The following is a 22,906-nucleotide window of genomic DNA, read 5'->3' as shown; positions in this document are numbered from 1 at the left end:
ACGTAGAATGGAAATAATAAAATAATACAAATAAAACATAATAAAATAATTCTCACGACGTTTCGGCCACAACGCAAGCAGCCGTCCTCAGGTGGAGAACAGGTCTGTCGACTCTGTCTTCTCGACGTGAGAATAATTTTATTATGTTTTATTTGTATTATTTTATTATTTCCATTCTACGCGACTTTACCGAAAGAACCAAGAAGAATAATGTTTACATTTTGCATTTAATTCATCGTCATGTTGTTGTTGTTGTCTAGCCACGAGTTTTGACATCACTCGTCATTTTATTTTGCGTCGTTTAAAGGTTTAATTTACGACACTCAAACGGAATTTGATGTCTCAAAAGCCTTCTGTCATTGTTTTCCTGCCTAAAGAATGCCCTGTGAATCAGTAGCGATTCCAAGAGGTGGCCGGATGGCTCGGAGGTCAGAGCACTGATATACTGGCACCTTGGTGGTAATTTGTTAATTACCTCGTCTGGTATATAGGAGGTCGTGGGTTCGATCCCGAACCTGATGCCTGCTGCTGTATATTTGGAGTTTGCGTGTCTCTCTCATCATCATCACGGTGGCTAGAAGATGTTAACTACCTCGCCTGGTGTACAGGAGGTCGTGGGTTTGATACCGAACCTGACGCCTGCTGCTGTATATTTGGAGTTTGCATCTCTCTCTCCCCGTGGTTGCGTGGATTTTTTCCCCGGGTCCTCCGGTTTTTCTCTCCACATTTAAAAACATGCACGTGGAGTATTAGGCTACTGCTATACATTTCCACATGATAAGCCACTTCATTGAGCTATCACTTGTGGCAAGGTCGCTTATGGAAAAGAGCTATATAGCTCAGTGGGCCTTACATGGTAAAATAAAAATAGTTTAGTTTTAGTTGAGGTGAAATTTGGGTTTCAAACATCCGCGACTAAAACTACGATTTCAAGTGAAACAAATTGATGGTTTCCACCCGGTTACCAATTAATGCGGAAGAATGCCCAAGTATTATATTTGGTTTTGCAACTTAATTTGGACAATTTCCATTTCTGAGAATTAACGACAGTTTCGACTGCCATGGGACAAACGAGGGCCAATCTCATAGTAGAGTGTGAGGAAAGAGTGCACCCATTTTTTTTAGCGTAAAGATGAAAAGGAGGCCCCTCTTTGAAGTGTTCTGTGAAATTGTGAGACAAGAGGGGGGTCCACGCTGCTCTGCCCGGTTTCCGGATGGAATCTTCGCCGAGCGAACACGATGCCCGATATCTCGGCAGGAATACCGTTGGGGTGTAAATAAAGACCAAAAACTGAATTTTATAATGCCTTTCAATTTAGCGATAAAACAACTCATAATTAAAGATAATCTCTTTCACTTTAAAATACATTTTTTTCAGACCTACACATCGCATTTACATCTCAAACAAAGCTGCCGATGTTAGAATACATTTCTTTTGAAAATTCTCCATTTTACAAAGCCCACAACAGACCTCGTTGTTTAGCGCCCTACACAAAAGTGGGATCTCGAGGGGCTCCCCTAACGGAAGGCCACAGCCGTGTGAGCAAAGCGATTGCAAGAGGCTGCACCTTCACCATGTGAATGGAACTCCATCGTTTTGTTGTTGTTTTCACACAGAGAAGGGAAGACGCGCGCCGATATTTCATGCGGGCACAAACGCTCTTGGGCTCTAAATAATAAACCTCGTTTTTTTTTTGGGAGGGGCGGTTTTTCATCTCCCGAAACCTCACGCCTCGGAGAAATGCGAGCGGACGGAATCTTCCCGCAAGCGACTGTGCTTCTCCAGGTCCTCCCCGTGCAGCCGAGAGCGCCTCATCACCACCACCGTATACCTCCGCCTGCCCCCACACAGCACACACGCGCACAAAACACAAAAGATCCTCCGTATAATCTCGATTTGAAGTTTTCGTGACTGCAGGGATCCATACTCTTTGGTTCTTTCGGTAAAGTCACGTCGGTATACAATCAAATAAATTTAGTCACGACGTTTCGGGCGCAACACAAGCGTCCATCATCAGGTGGGACAACCACAGCTTCTTGCTGTGACTTTACCGACAAAACCAAAGAGTAAGTATCCTCCGTATAGCCTTGACAGATTGTAGGGGCAAGTGCTGTTAGCGAGTAGCACCTACGAAGGCCGGCACAGCACACAAGGGGGTGGGTGGCCAACACCAGCCCCGACCGCCTTTGTCTCCCCAGTAGTGATGTTTGCACACCGCACCAGGTATTCATTTGAGGCTGAGTCGACCTAGGGGAGACCCAGGACCGGTTCAGATAATTGTCACTGGTGTTGGCCGTGATCGGGAATCGAACCCGGGTACCCAGGTTCGTAGCAGTGCTAACCGCTTCACTACTGCTCCCCATACACGCATACAGACACGCACACAGACACACACACAGACACGCACACAGACACACACACAGACACACACACACACGCGCGGGCAGGCGACGACCCTGTGACCGCGATACAAAGGGGCAAAAATAACTCTTAATCAGAATCAAAATATTTGTTACATTTTTACTTAAAACTTTCGTGACTGCAGGAATTCGTATTCTTTGGATCTTTAGGTAAAGTCACGTAGATAGAAAAAATAAAAGTAAATAAAATATTATAAATAACAAATAATGTTATGTAATATTTTTTCATTTATTTTATTTTTTCTATCTACGTGACTTTACCGAAAAATTCAAAGAATATAACAATATTTATTCATTATGGGTTTCAAGTCTGGCTGAAACTTCTTTAAATAAACACCCAATGTAGCAGGAACCGCCTTAAAAATAGTTCTTGGACTCAGCGTGGCTTTCCTATATCAATAAATAACCATCATCATCATCATCAGCGCTGTTGACTACGTACGGCACGAAAGACGTTCAACATACGTATGTACACACGTGTGGAATCTTCCCAGTGACTAAGGTTCTCCAAGCGAAGACTCATCCACAGCAACATTATTTCGCCCTACACCATTCTGGTTTGCGTTCACCAGAAGTTTTTCTTTAGGGCTCCGTGCAAAAAATCGAGGTCGCGGGCGCGTGATCGGTGACACCGACGCACCGTGGACTCCGGCCGCCGGGACGAACGCGTGACCCCCGCACAGGAGGAAGCGTGACCGGACATCTCACCTGACGACATAGGCTGCGATGAGAACCGCGGCGCACAGCACGAAGCCTCCGATCACGACTCCGGACACGGCCGAGCTCCTGACGACGTCTGCAAAGCATTTGACGACAGCGGATGGGAGGGGGGGGGAAATAAAAACAATAAATCGGCCTTTCAAATTAACAAGCAGACAGGCAAGACTGATGGATGGACACACAGACAGAATAATGGACAGACAGCCTCAGAGATGGACAGATGGGAAAATGGACGGGTAGACGGATAGACAGACAGACAGAGACAGATGATTGGACAGACACACAGACAGACGAACAGGTGGACAAACAGGCAAGAGACCTGGACAACACAGACACAGAGACAGCCAAAACACAGGGACCGACGGTTCAGTTTAGATGCGTTTCGAAACCGCACTAGGAACTGGCGGTAGATACGTGTGCGGCGCTCGTTATACAAAATCCGATGAACTACAAAGCGCCCTTCTCACAGACGCCCAGGATTTGACAGACGTCGTCGAGAAATGACGCTGCGGTGGCGAGCGCAGAGTGTCGATGCTCACGGTTGCACAACGCACATAGCGGGGTGTTGGGCGGAGGAGATCCACCGGGCCAGGACAGCTCCATCGCGGCCGTGTTTTCGAACGCCCGCCGGGCTCCGTAGTAGTTGGTGATGACCTGGAAGGCAAGGGTTACAGGGCTCTGAGTTTTTGGCAAGGCGGGGGGTAGGGGGGGGATGTGACCATGATTCGCACCGACGGGAGCTCAGCGAGACGAGGAGGTGGGATCGATGGATCGAGCGGCGCGCGAGATGCTTGTCACCCGCTGGGCGGTTTGATCCCTGTAAGAGGGCCCAGCTCCGACAACCAAACCGCTTGGTGGCGAGATGTTAGCTACCTCGCTTGGTGTGCAGGAGGTCGTGGGTTCGATCGCGATCCGGACGCCTGCTGTATATTTGAAGTGGTGCGTGTCTGTCTCCCCGTGGTCGTGTGGATTTTTATCCGGTTACTCCCGTTTTTTCCCCGTCACACATTTAGAATCGACGGGCATTTAGAGTATTTGGCTGCTGCTATTCTCCATTTGACAAAGCCCACAACAGACCACGTGATCATGAGTCCACGTCATTGAGCTATCACACGTGGCCAGGTCGCTTCTGAAAAAAAGGAGCCGCATAGCTCAGTGGAGCATTGCCTGGTGAAGTAAAAAGATAAATTAGTTTATAGTTGACTTTATTTCAGAAGCCGAGCAGCGTTGGGACCCGTTGGCTTCCCCTGGGGGAGTGTTGGCGGCCGTGCGTTGTCACACGCCTCGTCACCCGTTTCGCCCGCACAGCGACGACGACGTTGAGATTAATCATCGCAAACGCTTTGTCAACATTGTCGACCTCGCTGCAGGAGTGTTGCTGTAGTGCAGTGGTTATTCTCAATCTTTTTTTTTTTGGGCTACTGTGTTTCAACCGAGTACACACCCGCCTCCCCCCCCCACCATTGCGCCTGACCCAATGTAGTTCTGAGAAATAAATGTTCGAATAATGGACATCAATACTTGAAGCAATGGTCCATGTTGTGAGGTATCCTAACCGGCGAGTAACTGCAAGCGAATGAACACAAATTCAACGGACGCTCCGCAATGCGCGCTGTAATGTGTTCGCGCTCGCTGGTTACTCTTGGAAACCACTTTTTTTTTACGACCAATGAGTTTAGAAAGGTCTTCTACGTCGTTACAGGTTGCCACGTAGACTCAACATTTTTATCGTAGTTATTTCATATCGCCAGATTCATACGCGGCTCTTCACCAATTGACTCTCGCGCACGCTATCGTTTCACGCATTTATAAGTCACCTCACTTGCCCCCCTTCCCCCCTGGGACGTTGCCACGTGTACTCCCAGTGGGGGGGGGGGGGGTCTGCGTCTCCCCACTAGTTGAGAAGCACTATCGCAACGGGCCCCTCACCTGCCAGGGCTTCAGGTTGTTTGCTGGACGTGATGTGTATCCGCCGGGTCATTTCGTCTCACTTTTATTATTATTGTTATTATTCTTACTACTGTCTTAAGATTCGTTTACCTTAATCAGAATCGGAATATGTATTTACAATGGGAGGAATCCGATGAGCTATGAAACTCTTTTCACCGATGTCCAGTCGGGGCGCGGGCTAAGAACGTTACAACAACAAAGAATACAAAGACACGATGGTAGTGCAAAGTACGAGAAACAAATACAAATAAAACTAAACCACTCCCATCCTATACAAGGCATAGCCCACTGAGGTATCAACTTATTATTCAGAAGCGACCTGGCCACCACAAATGATAGCTCAACGAAGTGGCCCGTCATTTGGACCATTAATCGCAGCAAAATAATCAAAATAATCCCAAAAGCGCGTTTAAAGATTCGAGGTGGCACCGAGTCTCGCGGACTCGTTCCCGGAGACTCCGCCTGCGATGAGCCCGACCTCGCGAATGTCGCCACATCCCCCAAAAGCCAAGCACAGGCGTTGGAGGTAGGGCTGAACGATTTAGGGAAAATATTTAATTGCGATTTGTCTGTCAGATAATGCGATTTGATATGTGATTACATTTTTTTAAGGCAAGCTTCAGTTCAATATTCACTGTGTAATAGATTTTAAAAAGTGTGATGGAGCATTGCAACATGATACCATCAAAATATGAACTGCTCTTTATACTCTAATACAAGGATGAGAACTCAAAAGATATGAATTGCTTCCAACATGTATTTATTAACATGTTTTAATTTAAATAGAACAATCAAACATAGAACAAATGTTAAGTTAAATAAATAAAGTTGTAATAATAAAAAATAAAACATTTCCAATAAGAAAGTAGCGGAACAGGACTTTTCAAATCGCAAAAAATCGCAGCCTTTGCGATTTGCAAACCGCATTGTTTCAAATTGCGATTAATCGATTTGAAATCAATTAATCGTTCAGCCCTGGTTGGAGGAGCCTGCACGCTAAGCCCAGCGCCACGAGGTTTCTGTGGGCAGCAGACGTGGCGAGGAAGCGGCGGCCGATTCCACGGTCGTCACCGTCGCTTGTGAGCGGCGGCGGCGGCGTGCTTGAAGAATGCTCGAACAACCCCGCACGGCGCGGGGGGAGCGGAGCGGGGGGGGGGAGGCCCTCATCCAAGCAGTGGATTGATGCGAGGGCAACGCGCGTGGCCACGTTTTAAGGGTGATTAACACTGTGGGTCTTGCGGGCCGACGTTTTGCCGTTGCCCCCCATTGAAGTAGTCAAATCCTGGTCTATGAATTATTATTATCATTACCATGACAATATAGTGTACTGGGAAAGAGACAAACGTTTACATAACCCTCCCCCCCCGGCCCCCCACCCCTCCACGCCCCCCCCCCCCCCATTGTTAGAGCTGTCCACGCTCGGTAGGGCGAGACCACGAGAGAGAGCGTGGAGACACCACTTGTGCAGAGCACGGACCATGATGCTTCAAAGGGGGGGCGGGGGGCGCAGCGTTCAAGGGGGGGCACAGCATTGGCGGGGGGGGCAAAGCGTTAAGGGGGAGGGTGGGGCCCAGCGTTGGGGGGGTGGGGGTACAGCATTACGGGGGTTGGGGTACAGCGTTAGGTAGAGGGCACAGCATTAAGAGGGGCGGGGCATAGCGTTGGGGGGGGAGCACAGCATTAAGGGGGGGGGGGGGGCACAAACCTTCCCGCACCTCTCCACACCTTCCCCAGCCCCCCCCCCCCCTTCCACGCAGATTCGACGTTGAAATCCCACAAATGATGTCACAGCACATCGCCTTCCGCGGCGTGGCACTTAATAAAACACAATAATTGGCTTTCAGCTGTCCCCGGCACTTGAAGGCTCCCGCCGTAATGCCGCCAATTAACTTGCAAATGTGGCAGCCGCGTTAGCGCCCGCCGTGCGAGCGCCCGGGCGTGCGGGCGGCGGGTGGAATCGGCAGTGGGGTCACCGTGACGCGTGGCGATGACCCCGCGATAAACACCCTCTGCGCCGAAACGTCCGCGGGGGGACAATTGTATCGTTTGCGTTTTTTCGCAAAATGACCGCATCGCGATTCGTCGCTGCTGCGGTTTATTCCTTTCCCGTCAGTTCATACCAAAAAACGAACACGATTGTTCAAAAGTCGTTAAATAAATGGCCGTTGCCTAAAATATGAATGACGCGTCTGAAATGGGTTTTTTTTTTCTTTCACGGAGGAAATTTGGCGGCGTGGTCATTGTGAGCGTTCGGGATTTTGTGATGTCATGCCGATGAGATGGCTCGTGGCAGGCTTGTGTCGAGCGAACATCGGCCAAAGTACTTTTAAAGTCGTCTGTGTTTGTACTGTATATACAACACTGAAAGTACAGCGAAACGATGGCATAATAAAATAAAATGTGACAAGCGTCGTATCGTGGAACAATTACATCGTGGCGGCCTGAATTAGTACCGCTCGGCAGCAGGATAAGAAACGTCGTGGTGGCTAGGAGATGTTATCTCCCTCACGTGGTACGCAGTAGGTCGTGGGTTCCATTCCGACCCTGACACCTCCTGTATGTTTGTAATTTGCGTGTTCTCCCCGTGGTCTCGTGGATTTTTCTCCGGGTCCTCCGGTTTTTCCCAATTCACATTTAGAATCAACGTCACGCGTTTGGAGCATTTGGCTGCTAAACATTTCCACGCGATTAAGCTGCTTCTGAAAAATAAGCTAAGAGCTCAGTGGGCCTTACCTGGTCAGATAAAAAAAAATGTGTTTAATAGTTTTAAATACCTCTTGCTTTCCAGTGTCTCCATCCGTCATACCCAGCACGGAGAAGTCGCCTTCCCTGTCCCCGTTGTCATCTATGGACACGGGCCCGGCGATGCCTGCAGCGATCCAATCGAATCCTCCGTGAGTTACAGCACATTTAGGCATTCGCGACGTTCATATAAAGGGCAAGACCGTCGCGAAGGCACTGCACGTCACAGCCGTTAGTTGTCCTCCCCCCCCCTCCCCCGGCACCTTCGATTAGCGCGGTTGGCTTCGTACGGTGCGAAAGAAGTTCAACGTACATACGTACACACAGCCGGGTATCGTCTGCAGTATCACGTGGTGTTAAAGGTCAAAAAAGGTCAAAGGTGCAGCCCTCGCTGTCTCGCCACCTGGTGTTAAAGGTTAAAAAAGGTCAAAGGTGCAGCCCTCGCTGTCTCGCCACCTGGTGTTAAAGGTAAAAAAAAGGTCAAAGGTGCAGCCCTCGCTGTCTCGCCACCGAATCAGATTCTTTACTTAGACTGGAGGCATCAGATGATCTCTGAAGCCAACGACCTCGCGGGATCTTGAATGTCCACTGCGTAGCAGGCGGCGAGCGGTGTTCACGATCCCGACGCGCGCCACAAAAACCGCGGTATTAACCGGGGCAGCCCACCGGATGCTTCGAGGGGTGGGCGAACGCGCGAAACCGCCGGGCCGCGTCGCCGCCCCGGGACGGCAACGAGCGATAAAAAAAAAAGTAACAAATGTATAACGACCTTGGAAAGTGCGGTTCCACATGAGGCGCGTGACCTCGAGACCCGAGGGTTGTTCCCCCTGCTGGTTGTCCGCGCCGCTCAGCGCGTCGCGCAGGGCCAGGGCGTAGAGGACCATGGCGTCGTGGAAGCCTTCGACGAACATGTTCACCTGAGCGCACACGCGGACACACGCACAAAACAAAGACAAACATCCCCCACCATCAGTTTAACACGTAGGCTTTCGCGACCAATATTATTCATAATCAACGTTTTTGGGTTTAGATCGCTGGATGCAAATACCAGCGAAACGTCGTACTCAAATTGTAAATGTTGTGGTTTCACGCTTCAACACACCGGTGGGCTAAAGCAGTGAACTATTTGTCTTTTGTCAACGTGACACTTTTTTACTGATTGGCCGTGTCGGGTGGTGGAGGGTTACGACACATTTATAAATAACGCGATCTAAACCCAAAAACGTTGATTATGAACCCCCCACCATGTAGCCTTGGCAGACTGTCGGGGCAAGTGCTGTTAGCGAGTAGAACCTATGAAGGCCGGCACGGTATGCATGGGGGTGGGTGGCCAGCATCAGGCCCGGCCATCTAGGCGAGGCCTAGGACCAGTTCAGATAATCGTCACCGGTGTTAGCGGTGAGCGGGATGCGACCACTACCAGTACCGCTCCCTACGACGCACAAGATAAAGATCCCCCGTATAGCCTTAACAGACTGTTGGGGAAAGTGCTGTTAGCGAGCACCACACACACATGTACACGCAGACATGCGGTGACGCACACGCACGGGAACTTAAAACACACAAGGTCACGAGATACCCTTTAATATCAGTCACTTGGGTCGCCGGGTCTGTATTGCAGAGTGCCAGCCAGGGCACAAACCTCTCCCCGCAGAGTCTCACAAAGACAAATATCCCCTGTGTACTGTATTAACCTTTAACATACTGTTTGGGCAAGTGCTGTGAGATAATTATTTGGGTAAAGAATGAGAAAATAAAGCAAGCGAGCTGACTAAAAAATAAATCACAAAACAATAAACGGCGGAATACATCGTCGCAAAAATTGGCAGAGCACGATAGCAGAAATGTGCAGGTTGATGATCGGTAATTCGCAAATGGTAGTCGCCCTTAGGGCGTCAAGTAGATCGAGAGCAGGTTAGAGACAAAACACATCAATTGTGCAGATCTCTGTATTCATTTTATTTTTTATTGTAACCCAGGAATCCCACTGGTTTTTGTTGTTGTTCAGATGAAGAAGAGGAAGTATCAGACGTCACCCTTGGAAGGAGTAAACACCTCATTGGTCTGAAACAAGGGAACGGTTCGAAAAAACTAGGCGGAATTACCGTTCCAAGAAGCGGGGACAGGGTTTGCCGGAGCGAACTCGGCCGGTGCCATTCGCCAAACGCTTACACGGAAAAAACGGAACGACGCAAGCGTGGAGCGATGCCACAATCGTTCTCGTGTTCGTAAAAGGAGGCGAGTACGACCGTGAGAGACTCATTAGGCTTTGTATCCTACAAAGAGATATTGGTCCCCCCCCCCAAACAAAAGATCGCTGCGAACAGAATAAACGAAAATTGCAGAGGCCAAACGACCGTGAGGATACGCCGAATTATTGGAAAGAAAGAAATTCACGAAATATCATGCACCATTATGGGCATCTGTTTGTAAGGTATGAAAATGCATTCGATTAAGTGGAAATTAATGGATTCGTCCAATCCGTGAGCAGACCAACGACTAAATAAAACATATTTAGAAATGATGAAAAGCCTTTTGTAAGGATGGAATTGTTACGCTGAGATTTTGTTGTTGTTGCAGAGAGTGAGCCAAATACATTTCAGACGCCACTCAGGCAGACGTGCCGCGCTCTCGCCAGAGTTACGCAAGGCAAGGTTCGTTAGAAGACGTTTGGTGAACATCCGATCGGGGATATAAAAAAAAGGCATGAACCTAAGTGGGGAAGTCACGAACCTCATCAGATTCGCCGATAAAGAGTCACGATAACGACCGATGAAAATTTAATGACGGGAAATTATCGCGGAGCTTAATAAACACAAGACTGCAAAGTTGGGCTCATGATAAAAAAAAAATTGCGGAACAAAAGTCACAAACAACGAGTTCGCGAAACGAATGAGAATGTTTTTCTGGACGACACAACCGCGAAAACACGGCACCTTAGTGGGCTTTGCCTGGTAGGATGCGGATGGTTTAGTGTTGTATTTGTATGTGTCTGGGTGATTTGCTTGCGTTGTGGCCGAAACGTCGTGAGAATTGTATTTTATTATGTTTCATTTTTATTATTTTATTATTTCCCTTCCACGTGACTTTACCGAAAGAACCAAGAAGACGAATCCCTGCAGTCACGAAAGCTTTAAATGGTTTATTTTATTTTTATTATTTTTATTCACTTTATTTTTTTTTCTATCTACGTGACTTTACCGAAAAAGAAACCAAAGCATATGAATTCCTGCAGTCACGAAAGTTTTAAGTCGAAATAATGAACATGTTTAACGATTCAGAACCAAAACGGTGCGACAAAGGCTGCCAGTGAAGGTTAAGAACCACTGCACTACACTGTTGGTGGCGACCGGACGGGCGATGACGACGACGACGCCGCCGTCGATTCCGCACCTGATCGTTGCCGTAGTCGAAGCCATGCTGCGCCAGCGAGCGCTGCCTCATCGCGACGGTGAACTCCTCAAACTCGGGCCGCACCGAGCGGAGCAGCGTCACCGTTTTGAGGGCGCGGAACGCCCTCCGCGCTTCGTCGTTGCGCCCGTCGTCCCTCAGCCAGTTCCCGTTGCCTGAGAAACGCAGCGAGGATAGCGTCTCCTCTCTCTGTCTCTCTCTCTCTCTCTGCCTCTCTCTCTCTCTTGCCCAGACCCATGGCGTCGGCAGAGCTCGCGAACCGGCGGTGTTAGCCATGACACCTGGGGAGAATTGAACCCGGGTTGCCGGGGAGCCTAGAGCGTGCCCGTGCGCTGACCGCTGCTCCCCGCCACACTTGTGTAGATTTGACACAAAGATAAAGACCGCCTTCCTTTAACAAGCGGTTTGGGGAAAGTGCTGTTCGTGAGCACCTATTAAGAAGAGGGCAGTGTGGCCAGGACCACGCCCAGCCGCCTTTGTCTCCCCCAGTGCTGATGTTTACACACTGAGCCCAGGTACTCAGTTGAAGCTGAATTGACCTAAGGGAGGTCCAGAACCGATGTTGGCTTCGAGCAGGAATCGAACCCGAATCGCCGGGTTAGAAACAGTGCGCTAACCACTGTAATACCGCTCCCCCTACACACACACACTCTGACACACGGTTATTGGGCAGTCACGGCTCATGGCTATAATTCTATGAAGCAATAAAACCCTAAAGCCCCTTTTCAGATTTTCCAGACTTTGGTAATTGGGTGCAGGTGGATTAATTGGCAATTGCAATGTCAAGGCTACATGATGTAAATATAATGCAGGGTCAGGGGCTCACACAAGAGCAGTGCTCCTGGGAAGCTTTCATGAACTCCGCGATGGGGAAAGTGCTCACGCAGAAGGCACTGTCATTAGCACAATCAGAATCCGATGAGCTATAAAGCACTTTTTCAAAGATGCCCAGTAGGGGGCACGGGGTCAGAACGTGGCAACAACGAGCATCGCAAAAAACAAAACACGATAGGAGTGCAAAGTTTAGGCAAGGTAATCAAATCCCTAAAAAAAATCTATATTTGTAAAACTAAACAATTTTTTTTTATCTCACCAGGTAAAGCCCACTGAGCCATTGGCTTATTTTTCAGAAGCGACCTTGGGCGGTCATCGAATGAGAAGCTCAACGAAGTGGCTTCATCATCGCGCGGAAAATTTTACGGCAATAAATCTAACCCGGCTTCGGCGTGCATCGCAAACCCGGCAAGCTGGCAACGACCGGGATAAAAAGAAAAACAACCCGAGGTGGATTTTTTGTGGCCCCCTCAACCCCGTGGAGCCCGGAGGAGTGTGCCTACTTGTCGGCAGGGTACAGACGCCGTGGTTTTAATTTGATTTTGAACGGCGTGGGCTGACGGCGAGCACAGCGGAGACAACCACGGAGCAATAAGCCTCATTATCTCTCCAACTCCCCACCCAACCTCCCCCCCGATTCAAAAAAACTTTGCACAGCTCCACGATCGACAGGCCTTTGCGCACGCATCTGGCAAATAAAGGGATTTAACGTTTCTCTTGGGCATGGCCAGAAGCAGAGGTGTCAGCCGATGGAAGTCAGCGAGAGAAAACACGGAGCAAATGACGCGCACACTCTTATATAAGCGCACAACTTTAATCTATCTTTGATGAACGCAGCACTCTCCGTCGTTTTAATGCAGGGGGCGCTGCAAACCTACTCGCCCCCTGCATGAACGACGGAGGCGCAGGAACAGACATTCGATTACGTTGGGATCGATCTGCAGACGGCGGTCTTCTCGCACAGCCAGCAGCTCTGTGTCGCCTTATCTCGATCCCGTAATCCCAAACGGTTGAAAGTCCGCATCGAACCGAACCCCTGGCAAGGCCATCTACTTAACGTCGAGAGAAAATTCACGCGAAATGTCCTTTTTCAATGAAGTCTTCCAGATGTAAAATGATATAAGCGTTTAATGACGAAAAAAATTTATCTAATTCAAAACATAATACAATTCAGAGATGTTTCATTTTCAAACTTCAAAACGGAGCATCGGGTGCTTGCGTGAATGCGTCGTTCGTGTGCAATTTTTTTGTGACTTTCCTGACGGAAGGCCGTAAATGGTTGTGAGGGGCACCACAGGCACCCCCGAACAACCCCTAGTTGTATATGTGTGTGTGTCCAAGTGCTGGTGATAACGGCTATCGCAAAAAATGAAAAAAAAAACCCCACAGGAATTGGGCTGCGAAAGCGCACAGCGGGGAGTCTCAGGATGCTCTGAATGTCAAGATGACAGCATTAAGAGTGGCGCTGTCATCTTGACAGACAAGCCGGCTGGGCTCTCCCCCCCCAGCCACCCCCCCCCCCCGCTTCAGCCCCCAGCCCCCCTCCATTTCCCTCACCGTAGATGGTGCTGTTGAAGAGCTCGATATTGAAGAAGACAAAGTCACCGTTCGTCATCCCCTTGCGCTGGGCCTCCAGCATGATGTTGCGGACTGTATCGCCGCTCGCGCATATCACGACCACTGCACGCACACGGCACACACACACGGGACAAAGATAAAGGTCCCCCGTATAGCCTTAAGATTGTTGGGCCAAGTGCTGTTAGCGAGTAGCACCGATGAAGGCCGGCACGGCACACGAGTGGGTGGGTGGTCCAGCACCACGCCTTTGTCTCCCCAGTGGCGATGTTTACTCACCACACCAGACACTAATTTGAGACTGAGTCGACCTACACACACGCACGCTTGGGATTTACACGGCCGATACCCCCTGCGAACGGAGGCTCAAGAAAGTCAGTTGGTGTTGCAGTTATGAACAACTGGAGCCCGAGTTCGATTCCCGGCGATGACCCAGCAATAGTGGCGGCGAGTGAAATCTGAATCGGCCCTGCGTCTTTGCAAATACACAACCATGTTGATCTTTTTTTACACGATTTTATTTAACTCACTCTGTCTGTTGTTGTTGTTGTCGTTGTTGTTGTCGTATCCTCAAATCTTGTAACTCAATTTTAACCCACTTCCCAATGTGGTATCGACTGCAAACTTGGTATACTTATGTCATACTGATGACAATACTATATTATATAATAATAAAAAAAAGATATATTTAAAAAAAATTTTACGTGTTATGTTTCGGCTTGGGTCTAATTGTCCACGGTCAACTGACGTTGGCTGTAAATGACCACGACCCCTTTACGTTATGGCAAGCTTCGGGGCCACTTCCTCGAGTCATGGAGGTCTGCCATTACTCGTACTGTACATTTAATGAAAGCGTGTTTAAAAAAAAGTATGTTTAAATATTATTTATTTCCTTTTCGCTTACAATCGCGAACCACCCTTGTTTCGTCTGAGCCGCGTAAACTTCCGTTTCTCAACGCATCTCACCGCAGGCTCAAGCAACGAATGATCCTTTGGAAACTGCCCATCACCACCTGGCTTCTCACCTGCCACCTAAATTCGCCGAAGATCAAGGAGATGCCATCGTGGACATCGCTGATGCTACCACAACGACCACAACCACCACCACCACCACGACTATACACCTCTGTGTCACCAACAAATTCTACAATCTGGCAGTTCCTGCTGCTGCTCTGCAGCAGAGACGCAGAAACCTCCAAGATCTGCTGTTCGCGCAGTATTCCACCACTATCTGCTTTCACCTACACTGACACAGAGATCTATAGAATCATACAGGGGCGTTTAGACTCGTACAGAGACCCACAGACTCACACCGAGACCCACAGATCTCTGCCTTTCGCGCAGTGTCCCACCATCTGCTCTGACGTTGGCACAACCCGTTCTTAAATCGCTCATCAATGGTGGTAGTCGTGGCCGGGAATCGAACTCGGGTCGCCGGGTTAATCGCCCAGCCCGATCACCGCTGTGCGGCCATTCTACCCCAAAAGCAGTGCTTAATTAACACTTTGATTCTACAAACGTGTTCTTGTTCTAAGCACGGATATACCAGTCCACATATCTGTAAATAAGAAACGCGTTATTATCACGTATGAAGTCGACAGTTTATATATTTTTTAAGATAAACTTAATCTTGTAATTCTTGTACATTTCACTGCATTGCGATGTAAACGCATGCGTAAGCCTTCGTGCTGTATGTAGTCACGTGTTGCAGTGGGGGAGCGGTGGGGCAGTGGTTAGCACACTCCGTTGCGTACTCCCGATACTCGAGTTCGATTCTTGGCCACGGCGAACGTCAGTGGCGGGTCGAGTGAAATCTGAGCTGGCCCCCCACACACCGCCTCGCCTCACCAGCCCACACTGACCAGCATGGTGAAGTATGGTCAAATACTGCCCCCCCACCCACCCCCTTGACCGCCTCATGCAGCATTTGGTTATCAAAGTTCGATAAATCTTTGCGATGAAATTTCGATTTAAAGGTTTCGTGACTGCAGGGATTCATCTTCTTGGTTATTTCAGTAAAGTCACGTAGAGTGGAAATAATAAAATAATAAAAATTAAACATAATAAAATAATTATTTTATTATACTACAAGTTAAATGCAATAATATGGCTAATATAGACGACTTATATGTGCATCCACGTGCGTGAACATTGCTCACTTGTGCATTGTAACGTGTGACGCTGCAGCTATTAAGACGATATCAGTCAACGCTTTCGTGAATAACACTGTGGGATTAAAAGGGGTAAAAAAAGCGTATATTGATTTGAAGTTTTCGTGACTGCAGGAATCCATACTCTTTGGTTCTTTCGGTAAAGTCACGTAGGTAGAAATTTAAAATAAAATAAAGCACGGATTTTATTTTTTACCTACGTGACTTTGCCGAAAGAACAAAAGAGTATAAAACAAGCACATACAAAAAATAGGCGACGTTTCGAGCAGTGGCCGCCCTTCATCACAGCACATGGCCAACGTAGACTCAACAAAATAAGTAGTTCGATCGGACGCCGGCTCAGTTCGCGTGAGAAAGTCGCAATTTCCACCACTTACAAGGGGCCAAACCGGCCCTAACCATCAACGGGCAGCCGTATCGGATCTCAATAGTGATTTGAACCGGATGATCCACCTTCCAAATTAGCCAGCAACATTTAACAAGCAGCTGCTACGTACGGGGCAATGCAGCTTGCACTGTGAGGGGTGGGTGGGTAGGCGGGGAGTGGTGGCGCTATGGTTAGCGCACTGTGGTCTGAACCCGTTAGTCCGAGTTGGAGTCCCGGCCACGGCTAAAAATCAGCGGCGAGTGGTGAATCTGTGTTGGCCCTGGCTGGGCACCTTTGCATCACGAACCCGGACTGACCAGCATGGTGATGTAGTATTACAATTAAGATGGCATTAATAGTTTTAATTCTCCACAACAATTTAACAAACCGATTCAATCTTCTTGGTTCTTTCGGTAAAGTCACGTAGAAGAGAAATAATAAAATAATAAAAATAAAACATAAAAAAATTCTCACGACGTTTCGGCCACAACGCAAGCAGCCGACGTGACTTTACAGAAAGAACCAAGAAGATGAATCCCTGCAGTCACGAAAGCTTTAAATCGAAAATTAAACCGATACATTGTTTAACCTGTGTTTGAAGAAACTAAAAACGTGTTATAGAAATAGGGGGGGCGTTAGAAACGTTATGAGATTGTTATCGGAAGCTTCAGTTCCCTTTTGAGAATTTGCCAAAGTAGTGTTTTGGTGGGTAATGGTGGTTATCTACAGATAATTAACGGATGTTTACATTCGTTCGTTTCTCAGTCCGCTTGTCCTGGTGAGGGTCGCGGTCCAGACTCTCGCTCTACGTTACCATACACTATACACTACTACACACTACTACTACACTATACACTACGCTATACACTACTACACACTACTACTACTACACTATACACTACTTCACACTACACTATACACTACAATATACACTACAATAGTTACTATACACTACAGTACTATACATTATATTACTATACACTACACCACTATACATTACTACACTACTATACACTACAAACCATTACTACACAACTATACACTATACTACTATACACTACACTATACTCCACTACAATACACTACTACACTACTATACACTACTATACACTACACTATACACTACTCTATACACTACTATACACTATTATACACTACACTACAATATTCTCCACTAAGATACACTACACTATACGCTACACTACAATACACTCCACTACTATACACTACACTATACACTATCATACACTACACTACGATACACTACACTATACACTACACTACTACACACTACACACTACACTATACACTACACTATACTACACACTACTCCATCGCTTCTTGGGGAGTCCCCAGGCCAGCCAAGCGACGTCGTCTCGCCAGCGGCGGGTCCCGGGCCGGCCCCGGGGGTCTTCGCCCCGTGGGACGTCGTCGCTGCTGCTGCTGCTGCTGCCCGCTCGAGGTCGAGGAGGGAGTCGAGCGGGGGGCATTGTCCCTTACCAGGTGCCCGAACCACCTCAACGGGCTCCTCTCGATCCGGTCGTTAAAATACATAGATATATTGAAATCCACTACTTTTGACAATCGATAAGAGAAAATCTAAATTGAAGGATGTCTAACAAGTCGTGTGAGACACACACAAAAAAACAAAGAGAGAGATCTTCTTGGTTCTTTCGGTAAAGTCACGTAGAAGACGTGACTTCTACGTAACTTTACCGAAAGAACCAAGAAGATGAATCCCTGCAGTCAGAGAGATGATAAAAACTCACGGACTTCGTTCACTTTAGATGTCGTAGGGAACTTCACGCAGCTCTGGAGTGAAATGCGTGCGAGCGTTTAGAGTTAAACAACAACAACAACAAAGCCCCCGATACATTCGTCAACAACACTATGTGTGGTCGTAATCGAAAAAAAAAATCTTTATTAGACGACGTTTCAGGAAATGACCCTTCTTCATAGCGCTTACTTTCGAAGAATAATTGCTACAATAGTTGCTCCTCTCACTTCTGACGATGTTCCTTATGTCTTTCACCACGTCCTTGTGCTATGATGAAGGGCAGATGCCCGAAACGTCGACGACTATATATTTGAAGGCCACACAGTGTTGTTGACGAATTTGTTGAGTTGTTTTGTTGTTGTTAATTGTGCACCGCTGCCGACGCAGCAGCAGCGTCACCATATAATTTGTATTCAAATTAAATCACTCATCATCCACAGTCAATCCACTGTTGGATGCAGGCCTCCCCAAGCCTCCACCATCTCTCGCGATCCTGCGATGTGATTCATGATCCACCAATCATCTGCACGCGAGATGATTTCGTCCCAACATCTCCGCAGTTGAGGTCATAGCGACCTTCCCAGGCTGATCTTAGCCAACATGATGCGTTTAAACGTGCGCACTCTGGACTGGTTTCTCCCTACTTGTGGCGCATCAGCAGTGCAAGGCTTGCCAAACAAATGGGTGCCGCTTTAGCAGATGTTATTGGTAGGTGCTGCTCCTCTTTCTACCCCATGGGTCGTCAGTGCCAACAAACTTTGACTGTCAACAAAAACAAAAAACCTGACCATCGTTGCGTGTCGGAGAGAGTGAGAGAGGGCGATCGCGTACCAATGGACGTCTGGAAAACAATCAGTGTGTGTGTTTACCACGTGTTGTCTCTGCTGATGAGTCCCCAGAAAGGCGAAACCAGCCCTTTTTGCATTAGATTGTAAGAGTAATAGTGAATCCAGCTCTCCGCTTGGAAGAGACCCGGTGTCTCAATTTGCTTTCGTTTAATTGGAATACCTATAGATTAATTCATTAGCACGCGAATTAACTAATTGGTGTGCCGAGCACATCGTTACTTACGCTCGCCCTTCCATTGTTATCTTGCTCTGCAAAGCGTATTGACCGCACGTGGCACACACGTGGCATGCACGTGTATATATAGAGGAATTACATTTAAATTATCCAGGAGGGAATTTTTTTTACAGCGTCTCAAGACTCGTTTTAAACGAGGGTTCCTGCATCGAGATATTTGGTTGATTTGAACTTTAAAAGAACAACGGCGTTTATGGGAGGAAACTGGAGGCACTCGGCAGAGGTGGGACAAAGTCATTGTTATGCAAGTCCAAGTCGAGTCGCAAGTCATCAAATTCATGACTCGAGTCTGACTCGAGTCCAAGTCACATGACTCGAGTCCACACCTCTGGCACTCGGAGTAAAGCCACTCAACAACAACAACAACGATGATGATGATGATGATGATACCCACTTTCTGTACTGCCATCTCCTGGTCGCCTCGCTCGCTGCCCAGCGCCCTTCGCGAGTCTCGCCAATCTGTGCACGATCCACCAACCCTTGCTACCACCACCACCACCACCACCGACCACCACGGCAAACCGTGCCTCATCTGAATGCGTCTTCCGATTGTGCCGCGTGTTGTTGGCATGATGTCTGTCCGACGTTTCGCTCCACGCGCCTGGAAGGCTATTGAACCGACCGATTGAGAGGATCCCATTCCAGCAGAAAGTCTGCTTCTCCATGGAGGAACCACGGCGGGTGGTGCCGAAACGTCGGACACCATCATCATCATACCAACTCACACACCGGAGAGTTACACACAGCAGCAGCAGCACCACTGGAGCTCTGCAGTTTTATATCATCTAGATTGAAAACTCGTTTCTTTAGAACTGATTTTTGTGAAATTCTTTGGTTCTTTCGGTAAAGTCACGTGGATCGAAAAAATAATAAAAATCGTAAAAAAATAAAAAAAACGTTGCTTTTTGTGTATTCGTTTGTTGTCCTTCCCTAGCACGGTGCGAAAGAAGTTCAACATGCACACATACGAAAGTGTACGCGGCCCAGTTGAGAATGCTCTTCTCCCTGTTTGCCCCCCCCCCTCTCCTTCTTTGCTCCTCTCTCTTTGCCTCTCTCTCTCTCTGCTCCTCATCTCGCTCACTCACCTCTGCCCGTGCTCCTGATGTCTTCCACCACGTCCTCGTAGCTCTCCTTCTTCTCCTCGTTGAAGCCGTCGATCTTCACCAAGAAGTTCTCCGACTCGGACAGCGCCAGGTGGATACCCTCGGCGGCGAAGTAGCAGCTCCTTTCCTCGTGGTCGTCGTGGTACACGAGGGACACGCGCGACCACTGGAAGCTGCGCAACAGGTCGAGGAAGAAGACGCCCAGCTTGTGGTACGAGGGCGCCACGCGCGTGAGCATCGCGTACTCGCCCTGCTTAGCGCCGAAGCCCGCGGCCAGGGCGCCGGCCGTGACCACGGGCACGTCCCAGTGTCCCGCGAGGCGCACCACGGGCGCGGCTGCGTAAACGCACGCGGGTCCCACGATGAGATCCGGTGCGCGCTCGCCGTGGAGGTCGACGGCGGCGAACAGCGCCTGGTTGCCGCACGTGGAGTCGGCGAAGCGCAGCGAGAAGCGGCGTCCGCCCCGAGCGCCGTCGCGTTCCGTGGCCTCGATGGCGAACTCGAGCGCGGGTCGCACGCGCGCCATGGAGAAGAGGTAGCTGTTGTCGAACGGGAGCAGCACGATGACGCTGATGTTACGCTGCTGCTGCGCTGCTGCTGCTGCTGCTGTTGTTGTTGTTGTGACGGACCCGGATAACAGGTAGCAGCAGATGAGCGCGCAGGTGCGCGGGAACCAGTGCGGCGCCATCATCGATGATCGACTCCCGCGGGACTCGGAGTGGAGGAGGGCCCGACACTCGCTGGGTGTGCTGGTGATGTGTGCGCGGGGGATGCCGAGGGTGGTGGTGGTGGTGGTTGTTGTGGTTGTTGTTGTTGGTGGTGGCTGTGGTCGCCGCGATAGGCAGGTAGGCGCGTGGCTGGTATCGATAGGGGTCGACCTTGTTGCAACTGGTGGATGTGGAAAGTTACGCGTAGAGGAACGCCGCGTGCTGCGCTGTGCGAGTTGGTTGCGAGTCCGGGGAGAGCGCGCGCGCGAGAGAGATGGAGACAGAGAGAGATGGAGAGAGAGAGGATTCCCCCACCGTCTCTTGTGGATAGGAGCCACCCTCTGCTGCAAAGCGAAATTCCTCCGCGACCCCCCCACTCCAGTCCGCCCCAACCCCCTCCCCCCCCACCACATCCCCCCCACCCACCATCCCAGCCCAACTCCCCTATCCTACCTCTGCTCCCATGCGCTTGTATATGCTAATGAGACGTACCGGGTGGGATTGGCTGGGAGAAGTGGTGGTGCTGTCCGTCAGTTGCGCGCGGCGTTCTCGTTCAGCCTGTCGTGGGATATAACGGGTTCAGCAACTCCCCCCCTCCTTTTCTTTCGATCTCCAGGTGCGGCAGATGAATCGAGAGGCACTTTACTTGAACCCAACCCCCCCACAACACCGACCTGCCCCTCTCGCTTCTTGATTTGCCCGACGGGATGAACTCCGATCAGCTGCTGCGATCAGGCGAGATTCAATGCGGGTCGTTTTAGTCGAGGGCTCCCAAAATGTGCCCATGATATGGGTGGTTACTTTTAGCACGTTTGGATACGTACGGTGCGAAAGAAGTTCAACGTGCACACGCACGTGCGTTCACACGGGGAAGTGTCGCCGAGTCTCAAGCCAATGGGTGGTGACTCGAGGCGCGTGCGGGACGAGTCGGAATGAAGAGGAGGAGGCGAGGAAGAGGAGCAAGGGGAGGGATAGAAGGATGATGAGAAGTGTTGACGATGTTATTTATTGGTACGTATGTTGACCTTCTGTCGCACCGTACGTAGCCAACCGTGCTTATCGGAGGTGCCGGGGGGTGTGGGGGGGAGGAAGAACAACAAACTACACCCACAAAGCCATTTTAAAGGAATGAGTTTTAAATCTGGATTATTTAAGAGTGCACAGCTCCCGATGGCTTCATAATATCGGAAGGAAGAGCGTTCCAGAGGGCCGGGGAAAGCGCATCTGAAAGCGCCGCGCGATGCGGTGTACCGACTGTTGTTTCGACGTCCAGCCAAAATCATCTCTTCGAAGCTGCGAAGATGACCGGAGTTTGCGTGATACTGATGATGTATTAACCCTCGTGACACTTGAGATCAGCAAAGGTATCGGTGTTTCATTTAGAGTCGAGCACTTTTTGTCGGGTAGTTTTGGGTTGAGGGTGAATCAAGTTGAGCGAGCCGCTGCTGTTGAAGAATCTTTGCCTAAGCACGGCTGTGCGGTCCAACTCGTTGCGAAGAATACAGGTTGACAACAAACGAAAATGAATAAAGCGCTCGTGTCATTCTCACTGTGACGTTGTGCAGTCGCGAGCAAGTTGAGCAAATACGATATATAAAAAAAGTTACTTCAAGAATCATATTTATTTAAACTGCAGGAGGAATCCGATGAGCTATAAAGCTCTTTTCCCCCCCACAGATTTCCAGTCCGGGCAGGGGGTCCGATCGTTGCAACAAACAAGAAAAACAAAAACACGATAGGCGTGCATAGTATAGTAAAGTTAAACAAATCATCTTCTTGTTTCTTTCGGTAAAGTCACGTAGAATGGAAATAATAAAATAATAAAAATAAAACATAATAAAATAATTCTCACGAAGTTTCGGCCACAACGCAAGCAGGTGGAGAACAGGTCTGTCGAGACCACCTGAGGACGGCTTTACCGAAAGAACCAATAAGATGAATGCCTGCAGTCACGAAAGCTTAAAATTGAAATTTAAACAAATCACTTAAAAATATTCACATCATCATCGCCATCAGCAAGACATGTTCTATCCACTGCTGTGTGA

The 22,906-nt window shown here is 48.9% G+C and overlaps 1 protein-coding gene across 1 annotated transcript; it reads right to left on the bottom strand.

Annotated features, from left to right (window-relative positions):
- Positions 1–1,337: 1,337 nt before the first annotated feature.
- Positions 1,338–21,189, bottom strand: LOC144734893 (atrial natriuretic peptide receptor 3-like). Its single transcript, XM_078617333.1, has 8 exons — positions 20,137–21,189; positions 13,636–13,758; positions 11,227–11,399; positions 8,603–8,750; positions 7,866–7,960; positions 3,696–3,795; positions 3,130–3,217; positions 1,338–1,838 (listed from the first exon to the last, which is right to left on the bottom strand). The coding sequence occupies exons 1-8, from the start codon at positions 20,843–20,845 to the stop codon at positions 1,727–1,729; spliced, it is 1,548 nt and encodes a 515-aa protein (XP_078473459.1). The 5' UTR covers positions 20,846–21,189; the 3' UTR covers positions 1,338–1,726.
- Positions 21,190–22,906: the final 1,717 nt, after the last annotated feature.

Source organism: Lampetra planeri, chromosome 53 (assembly GCF_965212315.1).
Source record: "Lampetra planeri chromosome 53, kcLamPlan1.2.h2, whole genome shotgun sequence".
Classification (NCBI taxonomy): domain Eukaryota; kingdom Metazoa; phylum Chordata; class Hyperoartia; order Petromyzontiformes; family Petromyzontidae; genus Lampetra; species Lampetra planeri.
The sequence above is the reverse complement of the archived record's forward strand: the minus strand, read 5'-3'. Positions and strand labels throughout refer to the sequence as shown.

Excerpts from the sequence above, each read along its gene's own strand:
- LOC144734893 (XM_078617333.1), bottom strand. The coding sequence starts at position 20,845 with ATGATGGCGCCGCACTGGTTCCCGCGCACCTGCGCGCTCATCTGCTGC. Across the intron at positions 13,759-20,136 it reads CATCAGGAGCACGGGCAGAG|TGGTCGTGATATGCGCGAGC; the intron begins GTGAGTGAGCGA and ends GTGTGCGTGCAG. Across the intron at positions 1,839-3,129 it reads ATCGCAGCCTATGTCGTCAG|GCGGAGGTATACGGTGGTGG; the intron begins GTGAGATGTCCG and ends GTGTGGGGGCAG.